At 41.2% G+C, this 23,113-nt stretch overlaps 1 protein-coding gene across 6 annotated transcripts in view; it reads left to right on the forward strand.

Annotated features, from left to right (window-relative positions):
• CNTRL (centriolin) overlaps nucleotides 1–23,113 on the forward strand; it is a 70,752-nt gene that overhangs the window by 42,339 nt on the left and 5,300 nt on the right. For 5 of the 6 annotated variants that reach the window (XM_053374614.1, XM_053374617.1, XM_053374616.1 and 2 more), the window contains 15 exons: nucleotides 683–823; nucleotides 1,543–1,669; nucleotides 3,228–3,392; nucleotides 4,216–4,375; nucleotides 5,260–5,375; nucleotides 5,743–5,960; nucleotides 11,159–11,316; nucleotides 11,465–11,538; nucleotides 12,008–12,196; nucleotides 13,115–13,340; nucleotides 13,721–13,926; nucleotides 14,550–14,690; nucleotides 16,953–17,228; nucleotides 17,725–17,787; nucleotides 18,231–18,440. In XM_053374614.1, the coding sequence (XP_053230589.1) occupies nucleotides 683–823; nucleotides 1,543–1,669; nucleotides 3,228–3,392; nucleotides 4,216–4,375; nucleotides 5,260–5,375; nucleotides 5,743–5,960; nucleotides 11,159–11,316; nucleotides 11,465–11,538; nucleotides 12,008–12,196; nucleotides 13,115–13,340; nucleotides 13,721–13,926; nucleotides 14,550–14,690; nucleotides 16,953–17,228; nucleotides 17,725–17,787; nucleotides 18,231–18,440 (2,470 nt within the window). The remainder of the gene's footprint in view (nucleotides 1–682; nucleotides 824–1,542; nucleotides 1,670–3,227; nucleotides 3,393–4,215; nucleotides 4,376–5,259; nucleotides 5,376–5,742; nucleotides 5,961–11,158; nucleotides 11,317–11,464; nucleotides 11,539–12,007; nucleotides 12,197–13,114; nucleotides 13,341–13,720; nucleotides 13,927–14,549; nucleotides 14,691–16,952; nucleotides 17,229–17,724; nucleotides 17,788–18,230; nucleotides 18,441–23,113) is intronic. The other variant, XM_053374619.1, reaches the window with a different exon arrangement.

Here is a 23,113-nt window from a genome sequence, read left to right on the forward strand (position 1 = left end):
ACTCTGTGAAAGGGTGACAGGCAGACAAAGATACCCTGGTTTCTGGATCAGCTGGGAGCCTGTTACAAATGACATGATTGTTTTAATTTTTTTATAATGCAGCTGCTTTGGTAAGAGTCATCAATATTTCATTAATAGTGTTGGTTTGTTTTCATGGTGTGCTTAGTCATTTTATTATATGCCTCATCTGGAGCCTATTTGAGCCAACATCCTATATACTAATAGCAAACTCAGCCTCAAAGTGTGGATCCTTATGTAGGACAAATAGAACAATTGTCTCATAACAGGGATATATTAGCAAGCTAAAGCTGGGATGGGGGGTGGGGAAATGCACCCCTCCAACAGCCCGGTAAAAGTTGAGCATGTTCAATAAAGTTAATGGAAGTTGATGAGAAAGTTCCGGTTCTACATGCATACATGTCTCACCACAACATCTGTCTTCCAGACACAAGCTGGGGCCAAAGCAGCTAGGTAGGGTGTACTCACTTTAAAATGATCGGTGTATTGTGGGTGTTGGCTGCATGAAGATTATGAAGTTTTGTTCTTTTGCCTTAGATTCTAGAACTTGGAACTTTGATGGCCCATGATTTAAAAATAAAAACCCTTTAAGAATTTGGACCTATCATTGCAATGCTACTCAAAAGCAATCAGCACTAGAAAGAGATTTTTTCATGCATTTCAGATTGCTTCAGGCAGATGCAAAGGACCTAGAAGAGCACAAGATAGAACAAGAAGGGATTCTGAAGGAAATCAACAAAGTTATATCTGCAAAAGATTCTGAATTTCAATCCTTGAGCCAGAAGATTGAAATATTGACTGAAAGGCAAGTTAAATTGGTTTGGTTTCAAACCCAAGTATGTGAAAGATCAATTTTTCTGGTTAATTAAGGCAGTCCATAAGAGTTTTTGTTTTTAATTCACTTCAAAAAAATTCCTCCTGCTACTTTATACTGCAACAAATGCTCATAATATGATACTTCAAAAAGAGCCACACATAAACAAACAAATACATTTGTCACTACCTCTGAAATATGCCTACGCTTGGAACAGTCTCCACCTCTCTACAAGTCCTCACTGTTCAAACTTGGTGTTGTGAAAGACTAGATTCTAGTCCTAGAAAGGGGGTGGCAGAAAGAGAAATAAAAGGGATGACCCTTCCCATTGGTGACATATGCCACCCCAACAGTAAATGAGGCCTTCAGTAGAACACAGGGTTCCCCATTCCTGAACCTAGAGCTTTGTTCTTCATTTGAGCCTCACACCAGGCCCACCTATTTAGATATTCCTATCCTCTCTCCTCTATAAATTTGTCAGCTGCTCTCAGTGGCTACCAGTACACCAGGCCCTAGAAATTCTCTTCTGACAGCAGTGCGCTTCAGTGGGCATGTGGCATCAGCAAGAGAGGCTGATTGGATGCTGAGATGAACTGAACTAGTGACAGTTCCATGTGGCTGACTAGCTCAGCAATTCAGATGATCAACACTGGACCACAGCGTATTTTCATTTCCTCAAAAACCATTTTTTTGCTTCTAAACTTTTCTAGCCTTCAGAAGCTGCAGGCAGATATACAAGTTGCAGAAGGTAATGAAGATCACCACCTCCAAATTCTTAAAGAAGCAGAGAATATTCTTCGGAGCAAAAAGAGTGATCTAGTGAGGCTGAAGGATCAGGTGAGTAGAATTGGTGGTACAGCAAATCCTTCCTCACCCACACTTTGAAATGCAAGTGGCCCAAGATGCCAGGCCCAAGAGTAGCTTTCATGAGAAGGGCAGAAGTCATTTTTACTGACCAAAGAGAATGGAATATATCAATCTTATTAGCTCACATTGCTTTTTTTAAATAAAGCACCTACAGTTACTAAGTACTGTAGAAACATTTAAAACATCACAGGCTTTGCTATCAGGTTTTCAACCTAAAGGCAAACACAAGATACGTTGGCGAGGAAAGTGAATGAAGGTCATTTGAAAGCAGCTATAGTGAACAAATGTGTCTTATGGAGGTGCTCAAATGCAAGCATGAAGAGAGCTGGATGTGAGATGGAATAGGAAAAGGGAATAGAAAGGCATAACTAGAAAATTGGTACTTGCAGAGTGAAAGAGGATCACATAGGAAAAGAAGATAGTTGTACAATGAGGCATTTGAAAACTCATATTTTAGTCTAGGGTGATCTCACAGTAAATCAGTAGAAAAGAAAAAGAGATACATCAAATAAATATAAATATATTTATGTTATAAAATGTACATGAGAGGGCCTGTTTGTTTGTTGCTTGCCAACAGCAGGCTTCACACTCATAGGGCCCCTGCACCTGTTTCCCCTGCTGGAGCTCAGCATTTCTTAATTTTTAAAAAATCTGTGACCCCTTTTAGCTAACAACCCCCTCCCTTCAAACCTGGCTCCTCTAATTGACTTTTCAAAGGGGTCAAAATGTTGTGACTATTAATTAGAAAGAAAATTCATGGCTTAATAATGGGGGAAAAAATGTTTTTAAAAAGTGCACTGTGCATGATAAACTGCTGTGCACAGTAGATCATCCGGTGCAGTGCTTGCAAGATCATGCCAATCTACTGTGCAACTGTGATGACATGCAGATCATGTAATAAGCTGCATACAGTCTTCTCACCTTCTGAACCTAACACTTAATATTTTTGTATTTTAATATGCTTTGTTGATTTTTACTAATAGAGTGTGTGTGTGTGTGTGTGTGAGAGAGAGAGAGAGAGAGAGAGAGAGAGAGAGAATCCCACCCTGAGATGTTCATATACCCCCTTGGGGATATATCCCCCTGCTGAGAAACACTGCTTATAGGTGGTAATGATTGTGGTGGTGGTGGTGGTGATGATGATAAGTATTTACGTAGTACTTTAGGGTGTTCCCAAAATATAAAAATAATATACAGTATTATCTCGGTAATCCTTATAACAATCCTATAGACTTACTGTTTTATCTCTTTACTGAAGTTAGGAAGGGAGCGGGGGGGGGGTTAGGGATTTACAGACAGAATAATGGACTGCCTGAGACTACCTTGTGAGTTCACAACCAGGAGTGAACTTCAAAACAAAATCCCCTTATCCCAATAGCTCAGCCATCACACTCAATCAGCTCTTGAGAGTAGCAAGTGTCTTCTGCTCAAAGAATCTCAGAGGTCACATAGGGAGTGCATAGTCCCAAAGTGTGACCAATAAAGACCCACATTGTGTTTTTCTCTCCCCCTCTCCTCATTTTTGTAGACTGCAGCTCAACAGCAGGAGCTGCTAATTTTGGACAGACTTCTTGGTCAAAAAAATAAAGAACTCCTCCTCCTCCAAGAGAGCATTGCCCAGAAAAATGCTGACCTAACAGAAGCTCTTGGGCATGGCGAAGCTGAAGTGGCTGAAAAACGGCGACAAATAAAGGTTTTCTAGTCTCTTGTTTATTTTAAAGCCAATTTGGATTTTTCTTAGATACTGTTCCCTTTTGAAGGTTTATATTGAAACTATTCCAATGTTTTAAGTCACAAAAATTGTGAATGAATGTCCAGCTGATAGTTACAACAATTTGAATTTTGTCAGTAAGATTAGTAGGGGTTGTATCCAATGCTAGTTTTACTCGAGAGTAGACCCATTGAAAGTACTGTGCATAAATTAGTCATTTTTTATTTTCAGTGGGTTTACTCTTGAGTAGAATTAGCATTGGCTATCATGCTAAGGTTGCAGTCCTGTTCACACTGACCTGGAAGTAAGTTCCATTGAACCTAATGGGTCTTTCATAGTACTCCACTAGGGGTGGAGGAGAAATTCAATTCTGATCTCACTTATAGGCAAATCTACCTAATTCACTCTTCTTAAAATGTTATGCAAACTGTAACACAGCCATTATTTGAAAATCACACTTCTCTGAATTTTGCAATACAGTTCCCTGGCCTAATAGTTTATAAAACAATGCATATACTAGGGCAAAGTGTACATAAAATCATTACTGTCAGGGAAATAGCATTGCAAAATGTGTATATCAGGGAAAATTACATACAAACATGTATATTAAGAGAAAGTCATTAGAATGCTAATGAATTTACATGAGGACTTTTTTTTAAATTGGAAACTGGTGTGGAATATGGAGAATAGAACTTAAGATTGGAAAACTGAGAGAAACCAAAATTGACAGATTCACCCATCCCTAAACTGTACTGTCTGTAGAAGCATACTTTTTAAGCATGGCAATTTTTGTTCTTTTGCTTAGGAAGTAAAGTCTTTTCTAGAGGATCTGAGTGTTCAGAAAGGAGAACTCAATGCCCAACTAAGTGAGAAAAGATCCCAACTTTCTCTAGTAACTCAGGATATCCAAAAAGAGGAGGAGAAATTGCAACACATCCTGGGGCAAATAATGAAGCATAAGACAGGTTTGGCTTAAAATGATTGCTATTTTCTTCACAATATACCCATATTTGCAAAAACAACCAGGTGACAAAATCGTGGGTTGCTGTTCCAATGATTAAGCTAATTGCTTAGAAACAACTAAGAAGAGAGACCAAAATCAGTTGGCTTAAATATAGGTTTCTTGCTTCTTAGGTTATTTGATTGGGGATAGTTTAAAACCTTGAAATAAAGATGAATGTTGTTTCAAAGCTATTCCCAAGACTAGTTTTGCATGAGAATACATGGGACAGCACTAACACCGTGTGAGGAATGTTGAGCTGACAGTTCTGCATGGTTAACAGGGCTACTTTAAGTCTCTTCTTCAGCAGCCTCTGGCTAGTTGCACATATCTTAGTTTTTGACAGGGGACGTGGGACAAATCCTGTCTTCAGACCCCACACCTGCTGGAAGGCTACAACTTTTGCAAGATCTCTGTTCCTCTATATAAATATTGCAAATGAGGATCAAATCTGAGCAGAATGTGATTTTATAGGTTGTGTAAATTCACAATGAAAAAATTATGTATAAAGCTCCCTTCCACCAATTCAGGGCTTAAGCCTCTTTGGCCCAGTATAGTAAGGAGCTTAAGCCTCCAGAAGTTGTTGGGCTCCAGCTCCCCTCTCCCATCAACTACAGCCAGCATGGTGAAGTCAGGGGTGATTGGAGTTGGATATCAGCAACATCTGGAGGGTTGCAGGTTCCCAGCCCCAGTTCCAATAGGGGGTTCTTCCCCAGCAGTATTATCTGAGGTTTTTTTATTGTTGATGTTTAAACTGGAGATAGTAGAAACTGATCCTGGGGGGCTGTGTATGATTCAGTTCACTTATTTGGAACTTACCTAGTTTTGTTTCTGCTGTCAAATTATTAGAACTCAGGCATGTTCTTGAAATGTTGTGCCTCAAAAATGATGAACTAGAAGGCCTAAAACTCCAGCAAAGCCAAAAAGTTAGTGAATTGGAAAAAATGCAAGTTGCAGTCCTGGAGGTAAGTGAGGGTTCATTTTGCCATGATTCATACCAGAGAGAAAGCATTTTACAGAGCAGTTTGCAGGCATCTTTTATCTCAGCAAAATCTATGTTCACACACTACCTTTATAAGTTTTATCCCATAGGTAGGCTATATGGAAATGACATAGGAAGTGTGGTTTCTCAAACTTACTCAAAGTATCAGTAGGGCAGTCAGAGTGCAGGTGTATGAAAACTTTCATAAGTATGTATCCTAAAACAAAGGCGCTGGAATAATAGTGTATATAAAGCTATGTCCTACTAGGCACAAGGCAAGCATGGCAAATAGGAACACTGTGAAGTAAAATCCAATCTGCTCCACTGTTTCATTTGTGTTTAATTTCTAGAAGAAACTTGAGTTGGAGACTCTCCAGCAAGCATCTCAGCAGCAGTGCAGGGAAGTGGAACGTCAAAGGCAACTTCTTGAGAGGGCTCAACAAGACACTGAGAGGCTTAGTTCCCAGCTCCATTCTCTGCAAAACAGTATCAAGGCATTGAGCACTGAGAAGCAAAAGCTGGAAGAAAACTGTGAGAGTCTAGAGGAGAAATTGTCGCAAACCAAAAGGTGAAGGGGAAATGTTGCTTAGAAAAAATATATTGTGGTATTATGAAGGAGATTATCATTTTGGATAATTCCATGATTTTGTGGCATGATTTTTGTTCTCTGGATTGGGTAAAGGAGGCGTCCACTAATGGGTTAAGTCTTTTTTTCCATCCAGCAATTTTGTAGACTATCCACCGCCTTCTGGTCACTCCTCAGTTTCCATTTGTGGCCTAGCCTGTAGGCAGAAATCTGATGGGGGGAAATGAAAACTTTTCACTTGAGAAAAATAAGTATAAAGAAGATAGAGGGGAGCATAACACTTGGAAAGAATTTGGCATGAACATGCAAGCATCAGGTTAGGCTTGAAAAGCATGGATGGGAACTGTGTGGGAATAAGTGAGAGGTAGACCGGTGCTTCTTTCACTTCAGAGAATGTACTTCTTTGTACAAGGTCAGAGCTTGTAGGGCAGCAGCTGAAGAAGGAACAAAAAGGGTTTTCTTGTGTGAGTTTCTTGTGGCTGATTAGCTGCTTTCTCTGTGCAAAGGTCAGAGGGGGCAGGGCTTCTGTTGAGGTAGGTGATTAGCTGTGGGAGGAGCTTGTCAGAGCTTGTAGGGCAGCAGCTGAAGAAGGAACAAAAAGGGTTTTCTTGTGTGAGTTTCTTGTGGCTGATTAGCTGCTTTCTCTGTGCAAAGGTCAGAGGGGGCAGGGCTTCTGTTGAGGTAGGTGATTAGCTGTGGGAGGAGCTTGTCAGAGCTTGTAGGGCAGCGGCGCGCGCCTAGTGGCGCGCGCAGTTTGATCCATCTTTTAGATTTAGGGGAGCTAGTCTCAAACGTTTGTTGGGGGAGATATAGGTTTATTTGGGGGGATTTATTTGTCCTGTCTTCACACTTTTTATGATGGAGGACCGCTGTAGTCACCCCCAACGACACCTTCTCAAGATGGAGGGTGAGGGAACAGCTGCAGTCGCCTGTGGTTCCTGCGCAATGTTTGCCATCTTGCCAAAGGTTGCAGGCAGCTTTACCTGCAGCAATTGCATGTTGATTGCCCTCTTAAAAGACAAAGTCCAGCAACTGGAGGAACGTGTAGCTACACTCCAAAGAATTAGAGAGCTGGAGCTCTTCTTGGAAGCAACAGAGCACACCGTCTCCACCAAGGAGGAGACAGGGGACTCCCCTGAGGAGGCTAGTTCACCAACACAGGAGCCAGATATATGGAGAAACGTGACTCAAAGAAGTAAGAGGCCCAGGGTTCGCTCTGATTGTTTAGAAATACGCAATCGCTTTGAGGTCCTTTCCCCTAGCATGGAAGACGAAGAGCAGACTCCATTTGAGGATCTCTCCCTCATTACAGTCGATCAGGTATATGAAGACGAGCAGCAAAGGCAGTCCTCAGGGAATGTGCATGCGACCTTGGAACGGACAGCTCACGGAAGAACCCCGACCAGACCTAAGAGGAGGCGTGTAGTGGTGATAGGGGATTCCCTACTGAGGGGAACAGAAGCAGTGATCTGTGGGCCTGACAAGATGTCTCGGGAAGTGTGCTGTCTCCCCGGGGCTAAGATCCAAGATGTAACTGAACGACTGCAAGGAATCATAAAACCCACTGACAAATACCCCTTCCTCTTGGTTCATGTGGGAACCAATGACACCGCAAGCAATAGCCTCCAGAAGATCAAAAGAGATTACGAGGCTCTGGGCAGGAAATTGAAGCAATTAAATGCACAAATTGTCATCTCATCTGTCCTCCCAGTTGAACGACGTGGCCCAGGGAGAGAGGGAAAAATAGTGGAAGTGAACAACTGGCTTCGCAAATGGTGTAAACAGGAACGGTTTGGATTCTTAGATCACGGAATGCAGTTTCTTGAAGATGGACTTCTGGCAAGCGATGGGCTGCACCTCACAACGGTTGGGAGGAATGTTTTTGCAAAAAATCTCAGAAACCTCATCAGGAGGGCTTTAAACTGACTAATGTGGGGGAGGGAGACAGTGCTCCTGAAGGTAGGAGTCTATCAATTGATGAAGATGATCATCCAAATGTCATAGACCGAATGGAGCAAACAGCATGCAGACCTAGTGGTGGGAGGAAAAAATCCTTAAATAAGAGACACGGGGGAATGATTAATGGACTTCAATGTCTGTACACTAATGCGCAAAGTATGGGAAATAAACAAGATGAGCTTGAGCTCTTGGTACAGCAAACTAAATATGACATAATAGGAATCACTGAAACCTGGTGGGATAAGTCCCACGATTGGAATGTAATAATGGAGGGATACAATCTATTTCAGAGAAACAGACCAGACAAGAAAGGAGGAGGAGTGGCGTTATATGTCAGGGATGTGTATACCTGTGAAGAGATCCAAGATTTAGAACCTCAAAGCGAAAGTGAGAGCATTTGGGTCAAAATTAAGGGAGAGAAGAATAACAGTGACCTCATTGTGGGAGTTTACTATAGATCCCCAAGCCAAACGGAGGACATAGATGATGCCTTCCTGGAACAGATGGCCAAGCATGCAAAAGGAAGGGAGATAGTAGTAATGGGGGACTTCAATTACCCAGATATTTGTTGGATGTCAAACTCAGCCAAGAGCATAAGGTCAAACAGATTCCTCACTGGCCTTGCAGACAACTTCATTGTCCAGAAAGTGGGAGAAGCAACAAGAGGAACAGCCATTTTAGATCTGGTCCTAACCAATGTTGATGACCTGGTTAGTGGGGTAGAAGTGGAAGGATCATTAGGCGCGAGTGATCATGCTCTTCTGAAGTTTACTATACAGCGGAAAGGAGCAGCCAAGCATACTAGGACTCAATTTCTCGACTTTAAGAAAGCCGACTTCATAAAACTTAGGGAAGTGCTTGGTGAGATCCCATGGACAGTAATACTAAAAGGAAAGGGAGTTCATGATGGTTGGGAGTTTGTTAAGAGGGAGATAGTAAAAGCACAACTTCAGGCAATACCAATGAGACGGAAACATGGAAGGTGCCTAAAGAAGCCAGGGTGGCTATCTAAAGAACTTTTAACTGAGTTAAGATTAAAAAAGGATGTGTACAAAAAATGGAAAAGGGGGGAAACCACCAAAGAGGAATTCAAACAAATAGCCAGCACGTGTAGACACAAAGTCAGAAAAGCTAAAGCACAGAATGAACTCAGGCTTGCTAGAGAAGTTAAAAGCAACAAAAAAGGCTTTTATGGGTATGTTCGTAGCAAAAGGAAGAACAAAGAAACAGTGGGGTCACTCAGAGGAGAAGATGGTGAAATGCAAACAGGGGACACAGAAAGGGCTGAACTCCTCAATGCCTTCTTTGCCTCAGTCTTCTCCGATAAAGAAAACAATGCCCGACCTGAAGAATTTGGAGCAAATGATTCAGCAGAGGAAACACAGCCCAGAATAACTAAGGAGATAGTACAAGAATACTTGGCTAGTCTAGATGTATTCAAGTCTCCAGGGCCAGATGAACTGCATCCAAGAGTATTAAAAGAACTGGCAGATGTGATTTCAGAACCACTGGCAGTCATCTTTGAGAATTCCTGGAGAACAGGCGAAGTCCCGGCAGACTGGAAGAGGGCAAATGTTGTCCCTATTTTCAAAAAGGGGAAAAGAGAGGACCCAAATAATTACCGCCCAGTCAGTCTGACATCAATACCAGGGAAGATTCTGGAGCAGATCATTAAGCAAACAGTCTGTGAGCACCTAGAAAGGAATGCTGTGATCACCAATAGTCAGCATGGATTTCTGAAAAATAAGTCATGTCAGACTAACCTGATCTCGTTTTTTGACAGAATTACAAGCCTGGTAGATGAAGGGAACGCAGTGGATGTAGCCTACCTTGATTTCAGCAAGGCATTTGACAAGGTGCCCCATGATATTCTTGTAAAGAAGCTGGTAAAATGCGGTCTTGACTTTGCTACCACTCAGTGGATTTGTAACTGGCTGACTGACCGAACCCAAAGGGTGCTCATCAATGGTTCCTCTTCATCCTGGAGAAGAGTGACTAGTGGGGTGCCACAGGGTTCTGTCTTGGGCCCGGTCTTATTCAACATCTTTATCAACGACTTGGATGATGGACTCAAGGGCATCCTGATCAAATTTGCAGATGACACCAAACTGGGAGAGGTGGCTAACACCCCAGAGGAGAGGATCACACTTCAAAACGACCTTGACAGATTAGAGAACTGGGCCAAAACAAACAAGATGAATTTTAACAGGGAGAAATGTAAAGTATTGCACTTGGGCAAAAAAAAATGAGAGGCACAAATACAAGATGGGTGACACCTGGCTTGAGAGCACTACATGTGAAAAGGATCTAGGAGTCTTGGTTGACCACAAACTTGACATGAGCCAACAGTGTGACGCGGCAGCTAAAAAAGCCAATGCAATTCTGGGCTGCATCAATAGGAGTATAGCATCTAGATCAAGGGAAGTAATAGTGCCACTGTATTCTGCTCTGGTCAGACCTCACCTGGAGTACTGTGTCCAGTTCTGGGCACCACAGTTCAAGAAGGACATTGACAAACTGGAACGTGTTCAGAGGAGGGCAACCAAAATGGTCAAAGGCCTGGAAACGATGCCTTATGAGGAACGGCTAAGGGAGCTGGGCATGTTTAGCCTGAAGAAGAGGAGGTTAAGGGGTGATATGATAGCCATGTTCAAATATATAAAAGGATGTCACATAGAGGAGGGAGAAAGGTTGTTTTCTGCTGCTCCAGAGAAGCGGACACGGAGCAATGGATCCAAACTACAAGAAAGAAGATTCCACCTAAACATTAGGAAGAACTTCCTGACAGTAAGAGCTGTTCGACAGTGGAATTTGCTGCCAAGGAGTGTGGTGGAGTCTCCTTCTTTGGAGGTCTTTAAGCAGAGGCTTGACAACCATATGTCAGGAGTGCTCTGATGGTGTTTCCTGCTTGGCAGGGGGTTGGACTCGATGGCCCTTGTGGTCTCTTCCAACTCTATGATTCTATGATTCTATGATTCTTTGGTAAGCTGGAACATGTGCATAGGATGGCAATATGATCTATGGTCTAGAAGCCAAGCCTTATGAGGAACGGTGGAAGGAGCTCTAAAATAGCAATTATGGCTCAAAAGTCCTGGTCAACTTGAGATCTTTTTGGTGATGACCACTCTGTATTCCCATTTTAATGTTTGCAAGGAAATTTAAACTTGTCAAAAATATCAACATGAACCCAAAATAAAAGTTTATCTTATCCCATTTTACAGATCCTTGGCTTCTGCCGAAGATAACAATAAAGCCACTCTCACCAACATAGAGAAAATGGACTTAGAGGTCCAAAAACTGCAGCTTGATATTAACCAACTACAGAAGCACAAAATGCTTTTGAATGGCAACATTACTGACTTACAGAAGCATATTCAAGGTAAATAATAGCTTTCCGGATTCCAACAAAATAGTCATCTTTTTTAAATATATGCCTAATGTATGGAATTTCTTTCCATATCCAGTATTTGCACCTTCCTAGATTATTGTATTTTCTTTCAACGAGCTGTAAAATGTATTTTCTGTAGAAAAAAAGGAGGAACTGAATATTTTGAAGACTGAACTGAATGATTCCAGGCAGCATCTTCAACTATTGGAACAGGTTGGTTTGTAGCACTGGAATATAACGACAAGAAGCCTACAACTGTATTGAAAGAGGAGGCCTTTATCAAAAATTAACAGCCCAATCCTCTCCGTGCTTAACTTGGGTTTATCTCCCATTATGTTAGAAGCTGCCCAAAAGTGGCTTGGGCAACCCAGTCATATTGGCGGGGCAAAAGTAATAAATAATAGGTGGTGGTAGTGTTCAGCTCAAAGGGATTCATCTTCTGAATAAACATACATGGGCTGAGAGAAGGCATCTACAAATATGCCATTTTGAGAGTTGTGACTGCAGTTTTTCACCTATGGTGTGAGCCTAGCTCATGCATGACGTCATTGCTTGGCAGCAGTGGTGCATTTTGTAGGTACCTGAAGTCTCACGGCTGAAACATGTTGGAGTGCAACATTTATTTGCATGTGTTTCCTTTTTTGTGTTTTGTTTTCTGGATTTTCTTGCTGTGAAATGACAGGATGTGAAAAATGCCACAAAGCAAAAAGAGGAGCTACTTCAAGAACAAGCAGCTCTGAAAAACACCATAACAGAATCTTCAAGAAAGTGCAGGGAATGCCAGGAAATACAGAAGAGGAAGGAGAACGAGCTGCAGAAGCTTTGCAGGGAAATAGAAGAGCACGAACTACAACTGAGCAAACAGGAGATGGTATGTGTTGCTCTCTCATGAATGATCTGCTCAGCTTGTTTTCTTCATTTTAAAAGAATCCAAACTGACTAGTTCTAGAATATAAGGATAACTCATCGTAAAGACACCAGCTCTAAGTAAATCTATTTATAGAGCGGGAGCTCAATTAGAGAACGTATATTCTGATCTCGGGGAGCATAAACTGCTGCCTTGTGCTTAATCTGAACTATAATCCATATTCTGAGTGGCAGCAGCTCTATGAGATCTAAGTAGGAATCTTTCTCAGTCCTTTTGATTAGAGGGGCCAGAAATCAACCTGGCACCTTTTGCATATAAAGCATGTGTTCTTTCACTGAGCTGTGACCTTTCCCCAGTTACTTCCTAAATTTAAATACAGTAATCAAAGTGTGTATCTGAGAATGATGGATGACATCCCCATATTCCATACTGGAAGGAGCAGGCAAGAGAATCCCCTGGTCCTCTTGTTGTCTCTTGAGTGCTTGCCTTTTCTTGGCCTTGTGCGTTTCCTATTGTACATTTTATGAGCTGCTGATTTTTTACCCACCGTATCTCAACCCAAAAGAACTGTTTTGACCTCCCTCCCAGCAGAAGTCTGTGCACATCCTCCACCTGGTTGTGATGCTCTGTGATGATGGCAAGAAAGAGCAATGTCTTCATCAAGTAGAGTCTTTATGGAGTGGTTGGGCAGGGGACATCCTTCCCTAGCCCCAATTAACCCTGAGATACTATATTAGAATTTAAAATACCTTGCATGAAATATATCAGGCTCCTCTTTGAAAAAGGAAAATTTTCAGCTCAGAGCTTTTATATGACTAAAGAGACAGAAAGAAGAGCAGCTGCCTGTGAAGGTCAATCCCCACCCCTGCACCCCACCCCTTGCAATTGAAGGTTCACTCTTGACGTGTTGTCCTTGGCCAGGTCCTTCATCACCTCAGGGAGGACATACAACATGAAGAAAAGAAGCTGGAGAAATGCACAGCTGAACTGAAGGATCAGAAACAGCTGTTGGAACAAGGACTAGCAGAGCAGCAATACCAGCTGGAACAAGCAATTGCTAAAGTTCAAGGAAAAGAAGAACAGATCCAGAAGCTTCAAGAGGAGGAGTCATGGTGCAGAGCTCTTGAAGAAACAGTCAGCAAAACCCGTACGTTGAGATAAAGGCTGCAACAGCCACTGATGCATTTTTATAAATTTGATAAAAAAAATTTGAAAGTATATGAAGAAGTCCTAATATAAATTCTGTGGTATTATGGCCTCATTGTGGATGTGGAACTCTCAGATTGAGATACACACTGAACTGTACAATCCCTAGATAGTCATAGTCTCAAAAGAACCTTGTGAGATAGGTTTAAATGCTTCTCTAACCTCTTTAGCAAAACAGAAGGATGTACATGTAATAAATTAAAATTGCATACAGTATGTAATATTTTAAAATTGCAAAAGTCCTTCTTCACTATATAGAGAACTGAAATTTGGTACATGCTTTTCTGGTGACATAGGCTGAATGAATCTTCTTGATTCCAGGACATCAACTCTCTGAGAAAGAACTGAAGTTGCAAGAAAAAAATGGTGAGGTTTTATCCCTCCAAAGGGAGCTAGAACTCTCAAAAGCCAAGGAGACAGTGCTCCATGATCAGATTGAAACTGAGAGGGAAAAGGCTGAAAAGCAAATAGAAGGACTGAAGGAAGCCATCAAGATGCAGAAGGCCCAACTCGAGAGAGCACTTCACGTACGTGGTTTTGTTTTTGTTGTAATAAAAAATGTGATAGTTGGTTGAACCTGATTCCCACTGAAATCAATGGGACTTGGCTGCTTCATTTCAATGGAATGTAAATTCAACCAATTTAGGCTGCAATCTAAATCTCCTTTGCACCAGATTGAGGGAAGGGAGTGTATTGGAGGGAGGTACCCCAGCGAGGGACTGAACAAGTGCAGGATTCACTAGATCCCAAGCTGGCCCCACTGTTGCTATGTTGTAGGCCTCCTCTTTATGAAAAACTTGTGAGGTAGGTCAGTATTATTATTAATAATAATAATTTATTTCTACCCCACCCATCTGGCTGGGTTTCCCCAGCCACTCATTACTGTTGGGGAGAGGAGAGTTCACCCAAAGCCATCTTCTGACTCCTTGGCAAGGTTAAAGCTAAGCTGTTCACAAGTCAGTCTATTAGCTGCTGCAATCACATGTGCATAATTTAATGTCATTTGCCATGGGTTGGGCCCTGTCAAAGCACTGTTACCTGAATGGTAATTATCATGCCAAGTTTTTGTTTCACAGGAGCATAACTGTTCATCTGAAGGAAAACAAAATATAAAACTGTGAACATGCCCACCCACCAATTTTTATTTTAGGAACAAAAACAGGAAAACCACTGTTTGCAAAAAGAAGTTGCCTCCATAGAGCAAGTGGCACAAGACAACCACCTGCGAGCAAAGCAGCTTATGAGGGACCTTAGCCAGATCCAAGTGGAGTACATGCAGCTCAAGTCACAGGTAGGACTTGGATCCAACAAATTGCCTCTCTATCATGTGCTACATCCTGCAGAAAGGTGGGCAATTCCACCTTCCCACCTTCCTCTGTATTTTTTACACTAAACACAAAAGAATAGGGATTATCAGTAGGGTCGATGACCATTTCATGTGGGGGTTCCGTTCCTGGCCCTTGTGCATGTCAGCAGAGCGCATGTAAGTGCGCCCTGCACTGCCCACATCACCCTTTTAGTGACATGTTTTGTGACATTTTCAGTCACTTCTGGGTTTGGCACTGTGCGCACATGTGCAATCACATGTCTTTTGGACATGCGTTAATCAGTCGTTGCCTGTATATCTATAGTGCAAAAAAAGTGGATCGAGAGTTTTCCTCGCTGTTTCCCATAAACATTAAAACTCAGGATTATCCAATGAAATGCATATTCAGGGTGAGCAATAAGGGAAGACTTCACAAAATGCAGAATTAATTTATGGAATTGGTTGCCATAAGATGTGTTTATGACTACAGAATTAGATAGCCTTTGATAGACCTCACCTCCTCCAGGAAAAAGCTATCAGCCATCCATGTTCAGAGGCAGCAAATTGCTGAGAACAAACAACACAGGACATCTGTTTACTTTCATGCTCCGCTTGGGGATTTCCTATGGGAAGGAAACAGGTTGCTGGACTAGATGGAATTTGATCCAGCTAAGATCATTTTGAATGCTTCCACAGGAACAGTTTCAAGGCAGGCTTGACTTCTAACACTGCTCACTTTATAACTCAAGAGCAATGGCTTCTTTTACACATACAGAGGTTTGGTTCCAAGGGTTCTGTGTATACATGAAAACACACATACTCAAACCCTTGGAGCCACGCCCTCATGTGCATCCCTAACCTTCCAAAGAGCTTTTAAATTCTCTCTTCCTTTACCTGAGAAGGCCCACTCAGCACACTGGCTCTGGGATGATCTCACAAGATCTTGCAAGGCCATCAGAGTGCCTGCAAGACCATGTACAACCATCCCAAGGCTTCCAAAGCCAGCACGCTGAAAGGCGTTGCCTAGTAAGCAAGGCAAAGAGCTTAAAAGCTGTTCTTGCATGCATTTAATTTGCACAATTTCAACCAGCCAGCCTTCAAACATGCAAGGTTAAAATAGTACAAGTTACATGTGCATAAGAAATTATTGTAATGTAGCTACAAAATCTGTAGCTCCAAGATGTGATTTCAGTAGGAGAATTAAGCCTGGGCTCAAATATTTTCTGTTGGCTTACACTCTGGTTGGATTATGTGCCATCTTTTATCATGCCCAAAGAAATCAAACTCCTCATAAGAAGGAAATTGTCATCACCAACAGTACAAGCTGGAATTGTGTACAGCAGTAGGTCTTGCCTATATTTTTAATACTTAAAGGGTGGTTGTATGGAAGTGGCTAAGGTGGTCTTTGTAATTTGATAAATTAGTTTTCATTTGGCCAATTTTGTGCCCACATGATTAAATAGCTAAGTTTTGACTACTATGTCATCCAGCCATTAACATAGGTTGTTCAGTTACTCAGCAGATTCCATACAATCACTTGTGGGGCTATTGCCACAAACACAACCAAGCCAAGTCACATAGAGATGGCAGTTACAGGATGCAGCTGTTGCAATTTTTGAGATAACGTAGGCCTGAAGAAAGACAAATTGCACCTGTGATGTTACCATTACCTTAAAAAGGTAAAGGTAAAAATACCCCTGACTGTTAGGTCCAGTCGCGGATGACTCTGGGGTTTCGGTGCTCATCTCGCTTTATAGGCTGAGGGAGCCGGTATTTGTCCACAGACGGCTTCCGGGTCATGTGGCCAGCATGACTAAGCCGCTTCTGGCGAACCAGAGCAGCACATGGAAACGCCATTTACCTTCCCGCTGGAGCGATACTTATTTATCTACTTGCACTTTGACGTGCTTTCGAACTGCTGGGTTGGCAGAAGCTAGGACCGAGTAACGGGAGCTCACCCCGTCGTGGGGATTCAAACCACCAACCTTCTGATCGGCAAGCCCTAAGCTCTGTGGTTTAGACCACAGCGCCACCCACGTCCCTTTACCATTACCTTATTCTCACATAAGCAGCAGTTCCTCCAATGCTGGCCAGATTAGGAGCCCCACCAGTGGCCCTATTCATTTCTTCAGCTGATCACATAGGGCCTGCTGGGTGTCTGCATTGGGCCTGGTTTGCTAATTGGCTGTTAATCCTTAGCATCCTCTCTGAAATCCTGCTGTCTCACCCTTGTGTTCCATTGCTTAGATGAAGAGTCAAGAGAATTTAGAGAAACAACACAAAGAGATGAAAGGGACAGTGAAGTCACTTAAGCTGGAAGTGAAAGACAAAATGAGAACCGGTTTGAAGGATCTGAGTCAATCCCCTCAAAAGCTTTTAGGAGAACTGGAGACTACTTTTGAGATTGAAAGAAGACCTCAGAGTGACTTGGAAAGTCTGAAGGAAAATTATCCTTTCACAAATAATGAGGGAACAATGCTGTGCTTTGATGAAAAGCTGGACCTTTCCAAAGTCCACATCACGGTAAACACAACCCTACTAAAATCAGTGTTAAAAAAATCAGAGCTGCTTCAGACTATCAATTTTGCATGCAAGCAAGCATCATTCTTCCTGTATTGTGCGTCTTATGAATCTCAGTTTGAAGCAACCAACTCCTGCATCTTCCCTGCTGTGGTACACCTGCATTGGAAACACAAAAACGGGAAGCTTTCCCCCACACTCAGGCTCCTAGACTTTGATCTCTGCCACTTACAGTCCTAGTTTCTATTTCTTTAAAAATAAAAAACTAGAGGTCTAAAACCTGTTTTAAATAAATAAATCCTGAACTCCTTGAGCTGCTGGAACTTGTAAGTAGGGTTCTGTATTTAAGCAGAGTAGCTGCAGCTGCATGGTGTTCATAGCCCTGCTAATTTATGATGTCACTGTCCTATGTTCATTATATGATGATTACCAATCAGCAAATCCTACCTTAATCTTTTTATCAGGCCACCTGTTTCAATCTGTTCTCTTTTCTCTCAAGGATGAACAATGGCGTGGAAAAGCACGCCGAGAACAGCTGCAGCACCATGAGGATCGGCTCAAGGTACCACAACAGTTCATGTACTAGGTTCCCAGCCTTTGAGTGGGGCAGGGGGCTAATATTTCCAGTTATTGTGGGGCTCATAGTTTTCCTTGATAGTATGTAGACCTTTTCCCCACGACGGGGTGTGCTCCTGCCCACTTAGCAGTTCGAAAGCACATCAAAGTGCAAGTAGATAAATAGGTACTGCTCCAGTGGGAAGGTAAACAGTGTTTCTGTACACTGCTCTGGTTTCGCCAGAAGTTGCTTAGTCATGCTGGCCACATGACCCAGAAAAACTGTCTGCAGACAAACATCGGCTCCCTCGGCCTGTAAAGTGAGATGAATCGTCTGCAACTGGACCTAACGGTCAGGGGTACCTTTACCTTTACCTTTATGCACCCCTTTATTGATATAGCACAGAATTATCTAATAAACCAGTCAGTTAACTCAGTGTGTTCTTTAAGGCTCAGCTTCGTCAGTGCATGTCAAAGCAAGTGGAGGTGTTAGTTAAAGGAAAACAGCAGACTGAGGGCACCCTCCATAGCCTGAAGAGGCAAGTTGATGCATTGGATGAACTAGTTAGCAGTACTTCAACAGACTCGCAGTTTCCGTCCTTGAACTCCTCAGGGTTAACTGACTCTCTGCACGAAGAGTCAATTCTCACAATGAACCAGGTAAGTTTCCACATTGATTTGGATTTACTGCTTCTGTGTAGGAGAGAGCCTTTCTATTTTCATTTATTTTAAAGTATACCCTGCCTTTTGATCAAGTGATGATCAGTGGCTTACACCAGAAAAAAATAGCCAATGGCTCTTGTTCCTCTGCTGGGGGCAGGGTCCTCCTTTCCCTCCTTACCCCTCCCAGAACAGCTGTTGAAGCAGTTCTTTCTGGCTGGAGGCAACTAGTAGAAAACTTTCTCCCCATGTCTTGGGTTTGCTTGAATATCAGAAATTATTTTTTTAAAAAAAATATTTATTGAAGTTTTAAACACAAACATATAATCACACAATACAAAATAAAAAAATTAACAAACTAAAGAAAAAAAGTGAGAAAAAACACATAGAAAAAGTATATATAAAAAAAGAAAAAATCATAATAGCAAAATATAAGAAAGAAAAACAGAAATAATTCAAAATTAACTCCATCTTTCAATAGTCCTTAGTCTCATTTCCTTAATTCTTTGACCTCCTCACACCTCCCCTTTTGTATTCCCATTTAAAAAGTCCTTTCAGCAAATCCTTACCCTCTACCATTTTTCATAGCTCAATATCATCATCTATTGTAAATATATATTTTAACCGTTATCAATCCATACTTGCATATTCTTGTAAAACTTTTTACCAATACCACTTACTTTCCATCCAACATCATTTTAACATTCCTTAATTTTACAGTGTTTCTGCAAGTAGTCTTTAAATTTCTTCCAATCTTCTTCCACCGACTCTTCTCCCTGGTCATGGATTCTGCCAGTCATTTCTGCCAGTTCCATATAGTCCATCACCTTCATCTGCCATTCTTCCAGGGTGGGTAAATCTTGTGTCTTCCAATACTTTGCAATGAGTATTCTTGCTGCTGTTGTTGCATACATAAAAAAAGTTCTGTCCTTCTTTGGCACCAATTGGCCGACAATGCCCAAGAGGAAGGCCTCCGGTTTCTTCAGAAAGGTATATTTAAATACCTTTTTCAATTAATTGTATATCATTTCCCAGAAGGCCTTAATCTTTGGGCATGTCCACCAAAGGTGAAAGAATGTACCTTCAGTTTCTTTACATTTCCAACATTTATTATCGGGCAAGTGATAGATTTTTGCGAGCTTGACTGGTGTCATGTACCACCTGTATACCATTTTCATAATATTCTCTCTTAAAGCATTACATGCCGTAAATTTCATACCTGTGTTCCACAACTGTTCCCAGTCAGCAAACATAATATTATGTCCAACATCCTGTGCCCATTTAATCATAGCAGATTTAACCGTTTCATCTTGAGTATTCCATTTTAACAGCAAGTTATACATTCTTGAAAGTATCTTAGTTTTGGGATCTAACAGTTCTGTTTCCAACTTTGATTTTTCCACCTGGAAGCCAATTTTTTTGTCCAAATTATATACCTCTCTTATTTGATAATAGTGAAGCCAATCTCGCACTCTATCTTTTAATTTCTCAAAACTCTGCAATTTCAATTTATCTCCTTCTTGCTCCAAAATCTCCCAATATTTTGGCCACTTGGCCTCCATATTGAGCCTTTTTTGAGCTTTTGCCTCCATTGGTGACAACCACCTTGGGGTTTTATTTTCAAGTAAGTCTTTATATCGTATCCAGACATTAAACAATGCTTTCCTGACAATATGGTTTTTAAATGCCTTATGAGCTTTAACCTTGTCGTACCACAAGTATGCATGCCATCCAAAAGCATTATTGAAACCTTCTAAGTCCAAAATGTCTGTGTTCTCAAGAAGCAGCCAGTCCTTCAGCAAAAAGCTGCTGATTCATAATAAAGTTTAAGGTCTGGCAGGGCAAATCCCCCTCTTTCCTTAGCATCATTTAATATTTTAAATTTTATTCTGGGTTTCTTGCCCTGCCAGACAAATTTAGAAATGTCTCTCTGCCACTTCTTGAAACAGTCCATTTTATCTAATATTTGTAACGATTGAAACAAAAACAGCATTCTTGGCAATACATTCACCTTGATAACAGCAATTCGGCCCAGCAAGGAAAGCTTCAAGTTTGACCATATTTCTAAATCCCTTTTAACGTCCGACCAACACTTTTCATAATTATCCTTGAATAAATTCCCATTTTTAGCTGTCATGTTAATCCCCAGGTATTTCACCTTCTTAACCACTGTTAAACCCGTCTCATTCTGAAACCTCTCTCTTTCGGTCATTGTTAAATTTTTCTCAAGAACTTTGGTTTTTAACTTATTCAACTTAAATCCTGCTACATGACCAAACTCTTGGATCAGTTCTAATACTCTTTTGGTGCTAGATTCTGGCTCCTGTAGTGTCAATACTAGGTCATCTGCGAAAGCTTTCAATTTATATTGTTTAGCTCCGACCATTATACCTTTAGTCAGATGGTCCCTCCTAATCATGTTTAACAAAACCTCCAGGACAGAGATAAAAAGTAGAGGGGAAATTGGGCAGCCTTGTCGTGTCCCTTTCTCTATCCTAAATTCCTCTGTTACCACGTTGTTAACTATTAATTTGGCCTTTTGTTCTGAATAACTTGCACTTATACCATTTTCAAACCCTTGACCGACCCCCATCCCCTGAAGATTTTTCTTCATAAAACTCTAAGAAATATTATCAAAGGCTTTCTCGGCATCCACAAAAATTAAAACTGCTTTTCTATTGATATCCTCTTGCAGCTTCTCCAATATGTTAATTATATTCCTCATATTATCCGACAAATGTCTGCCTGGAAGAAAGCCAGCTTGGTCTTTGTGTATCACTTCCTTTAATACTTTTTTTAACCTCTTGGCCAAAATGTCAGCAAAAATTTTGTAATCCACATTTAACAGGGATATGGGTCGATAGTTCTTAAGTTGTGTCTTTTCAGACTCAATTTTCGGTATAAGTGTAATATATGCTTCTTTCCACGACTCTGGCACTTTTTTCCCCTCCAAGATTTCATTGCAAACCTCCTTTAGTGGTTGAATTATCCTGTCCTTCAAAGTTCTATAGTATTTTGAGGTTAAGCCGTCCGGCCCTGGAACTTTTCCCAGTTGCATATTCTGAATGGCACCTTCTACCTCCTGTTCCGTAACTGTATAGTTCAACATTATCTTATGTTCTTGTGAGATTTTTTGTAATCCATTTGTTTTCAAAAACTGGTCTATGTCGAACTCTCTCTGGGGCCCTTGTGTATATAGTTGTTTAAAGTACCTCTGGAAACATTTTCTAATTTCCGCTGGATTCTGGATGTTTTTTCCTTCCACTTCCAAATTAGTGACGGTATTAAGTTTTTGTCTTTTCTTCATCTGCCAAGCTAGCAGTTTCCCACATTTATTTGCCGATTCAAAAGTCCTTTGTCTCATTTGTTTAATTTTCCATTCAATTTCCTGGTTTATCATCTTCATGTACTGCACTTGATGTAGCTTTATTTCTCTCAGAATCTCTTGTGAATTGAGTTTCGCTCTCAGTTTTTTCTCGCCCTCTTTTATTTTTTCCAGAATTTTTTCTTTTTTCGCATTTTGGGCTTTCTTCTTTATTGAATTCTGTTGAATCAGAAACCCCCTCATAACTGCTTTACTTGCGTCCCAGATTATTCTTTTTTCCATGGTAGTTTTCAAATTTATCTCAAAATAGTCTCTCAGAGTTTTTTGGGCCTTTTTGGTCACCTCTTGATCTCTGAACAAGGTGTCATTCATCCTCCATCTGAAGGAACCAGTTGGTGTTAGTTTCATCTCCATTCTCACGGCATTATGGTCGGAGCACGTCTTAGGGCAGATCTCTACCTTCCTAATCTTGGGTGCCAGTCCTCTAGTTATCCAGATTTGGTCAATTCTTGTCCATATCTTTTGGGCTTCAGAGAAGAAGGTTCCCTCTCTACCCAAGGGATTCCTAGATCTCCAAATATCAATCAAGTCCATATTGTCAGTCAGTTCAAAAAAGGTTTTTGGTAGTCTGCCATCTTTGGTAACTACCTGTCTCTGCGACTTATCCATGTTTGTAGATACCACCCCATTCATATCTCCCATCAAAACGATGTTATAGTCCATATAGTCCAATAGAGTCTCATGCAACTTCTTATAGAATATAGATTTCCCCTCATTTGGTGCATATACACCTACTATCAAAAAATTTTCTCCTTCTGTTTGAATTTCAATTGCTATAAGTCTTCCTTGATCATCTTTAAAAACAAATTTCGGTGACAGGCTCTCTTTTGCATAGATGACCACTCCTCGCTTTTTAACCTTGTCTGATGAGATAAATTCTTGGCCCAACCTTTTGTTAGACAATATTTTCCTATGTAGCCTTGTCACATGTGTTTCCTGTAAGCAAATTAAGTCCAATTGTTCCTTTTTAAGTATATGAAAAACTTTTTTCCTTTTCTCCGGGGAATTAAATCCGTGAATGTTCCAACTTAATAGTTGCAGAGACATGATGTATTTAAATTTACTCTCCTCCAACTGCTCCCAATGCTTCCTCTTCTTCTGACGGTGGTATCACTTTCTTTGTCTTGTCCACTCCCAGAAGTGGTAGTCCTTTGTCTAATATTCCTGGTAATAAGGCTCCTAGCTCTCCTTCCGCTCCTTTTTGCAGATCTTCTTCGTAGTCTCTCAAAAAAATTTCTTTCTCCTCCACTGATCTTATCTTAAACTTCTTACCTTTAAGACTGAAAGA

Source organism: Podarcis raffonei, chromosome Z, assembly GCF_027172205.1.
Source record: "Podarcis raffonei isolate rPodRaf1 chromosome Z, rPodRaf1.pri, whole genome shotgun sequence".
Taxonomy (NCBI): Eukaryota; Metazoa; Chordata; class Lepidosauria; order Squamata; family Lacertidae; genus Podarcis; species Podarcis raffonei.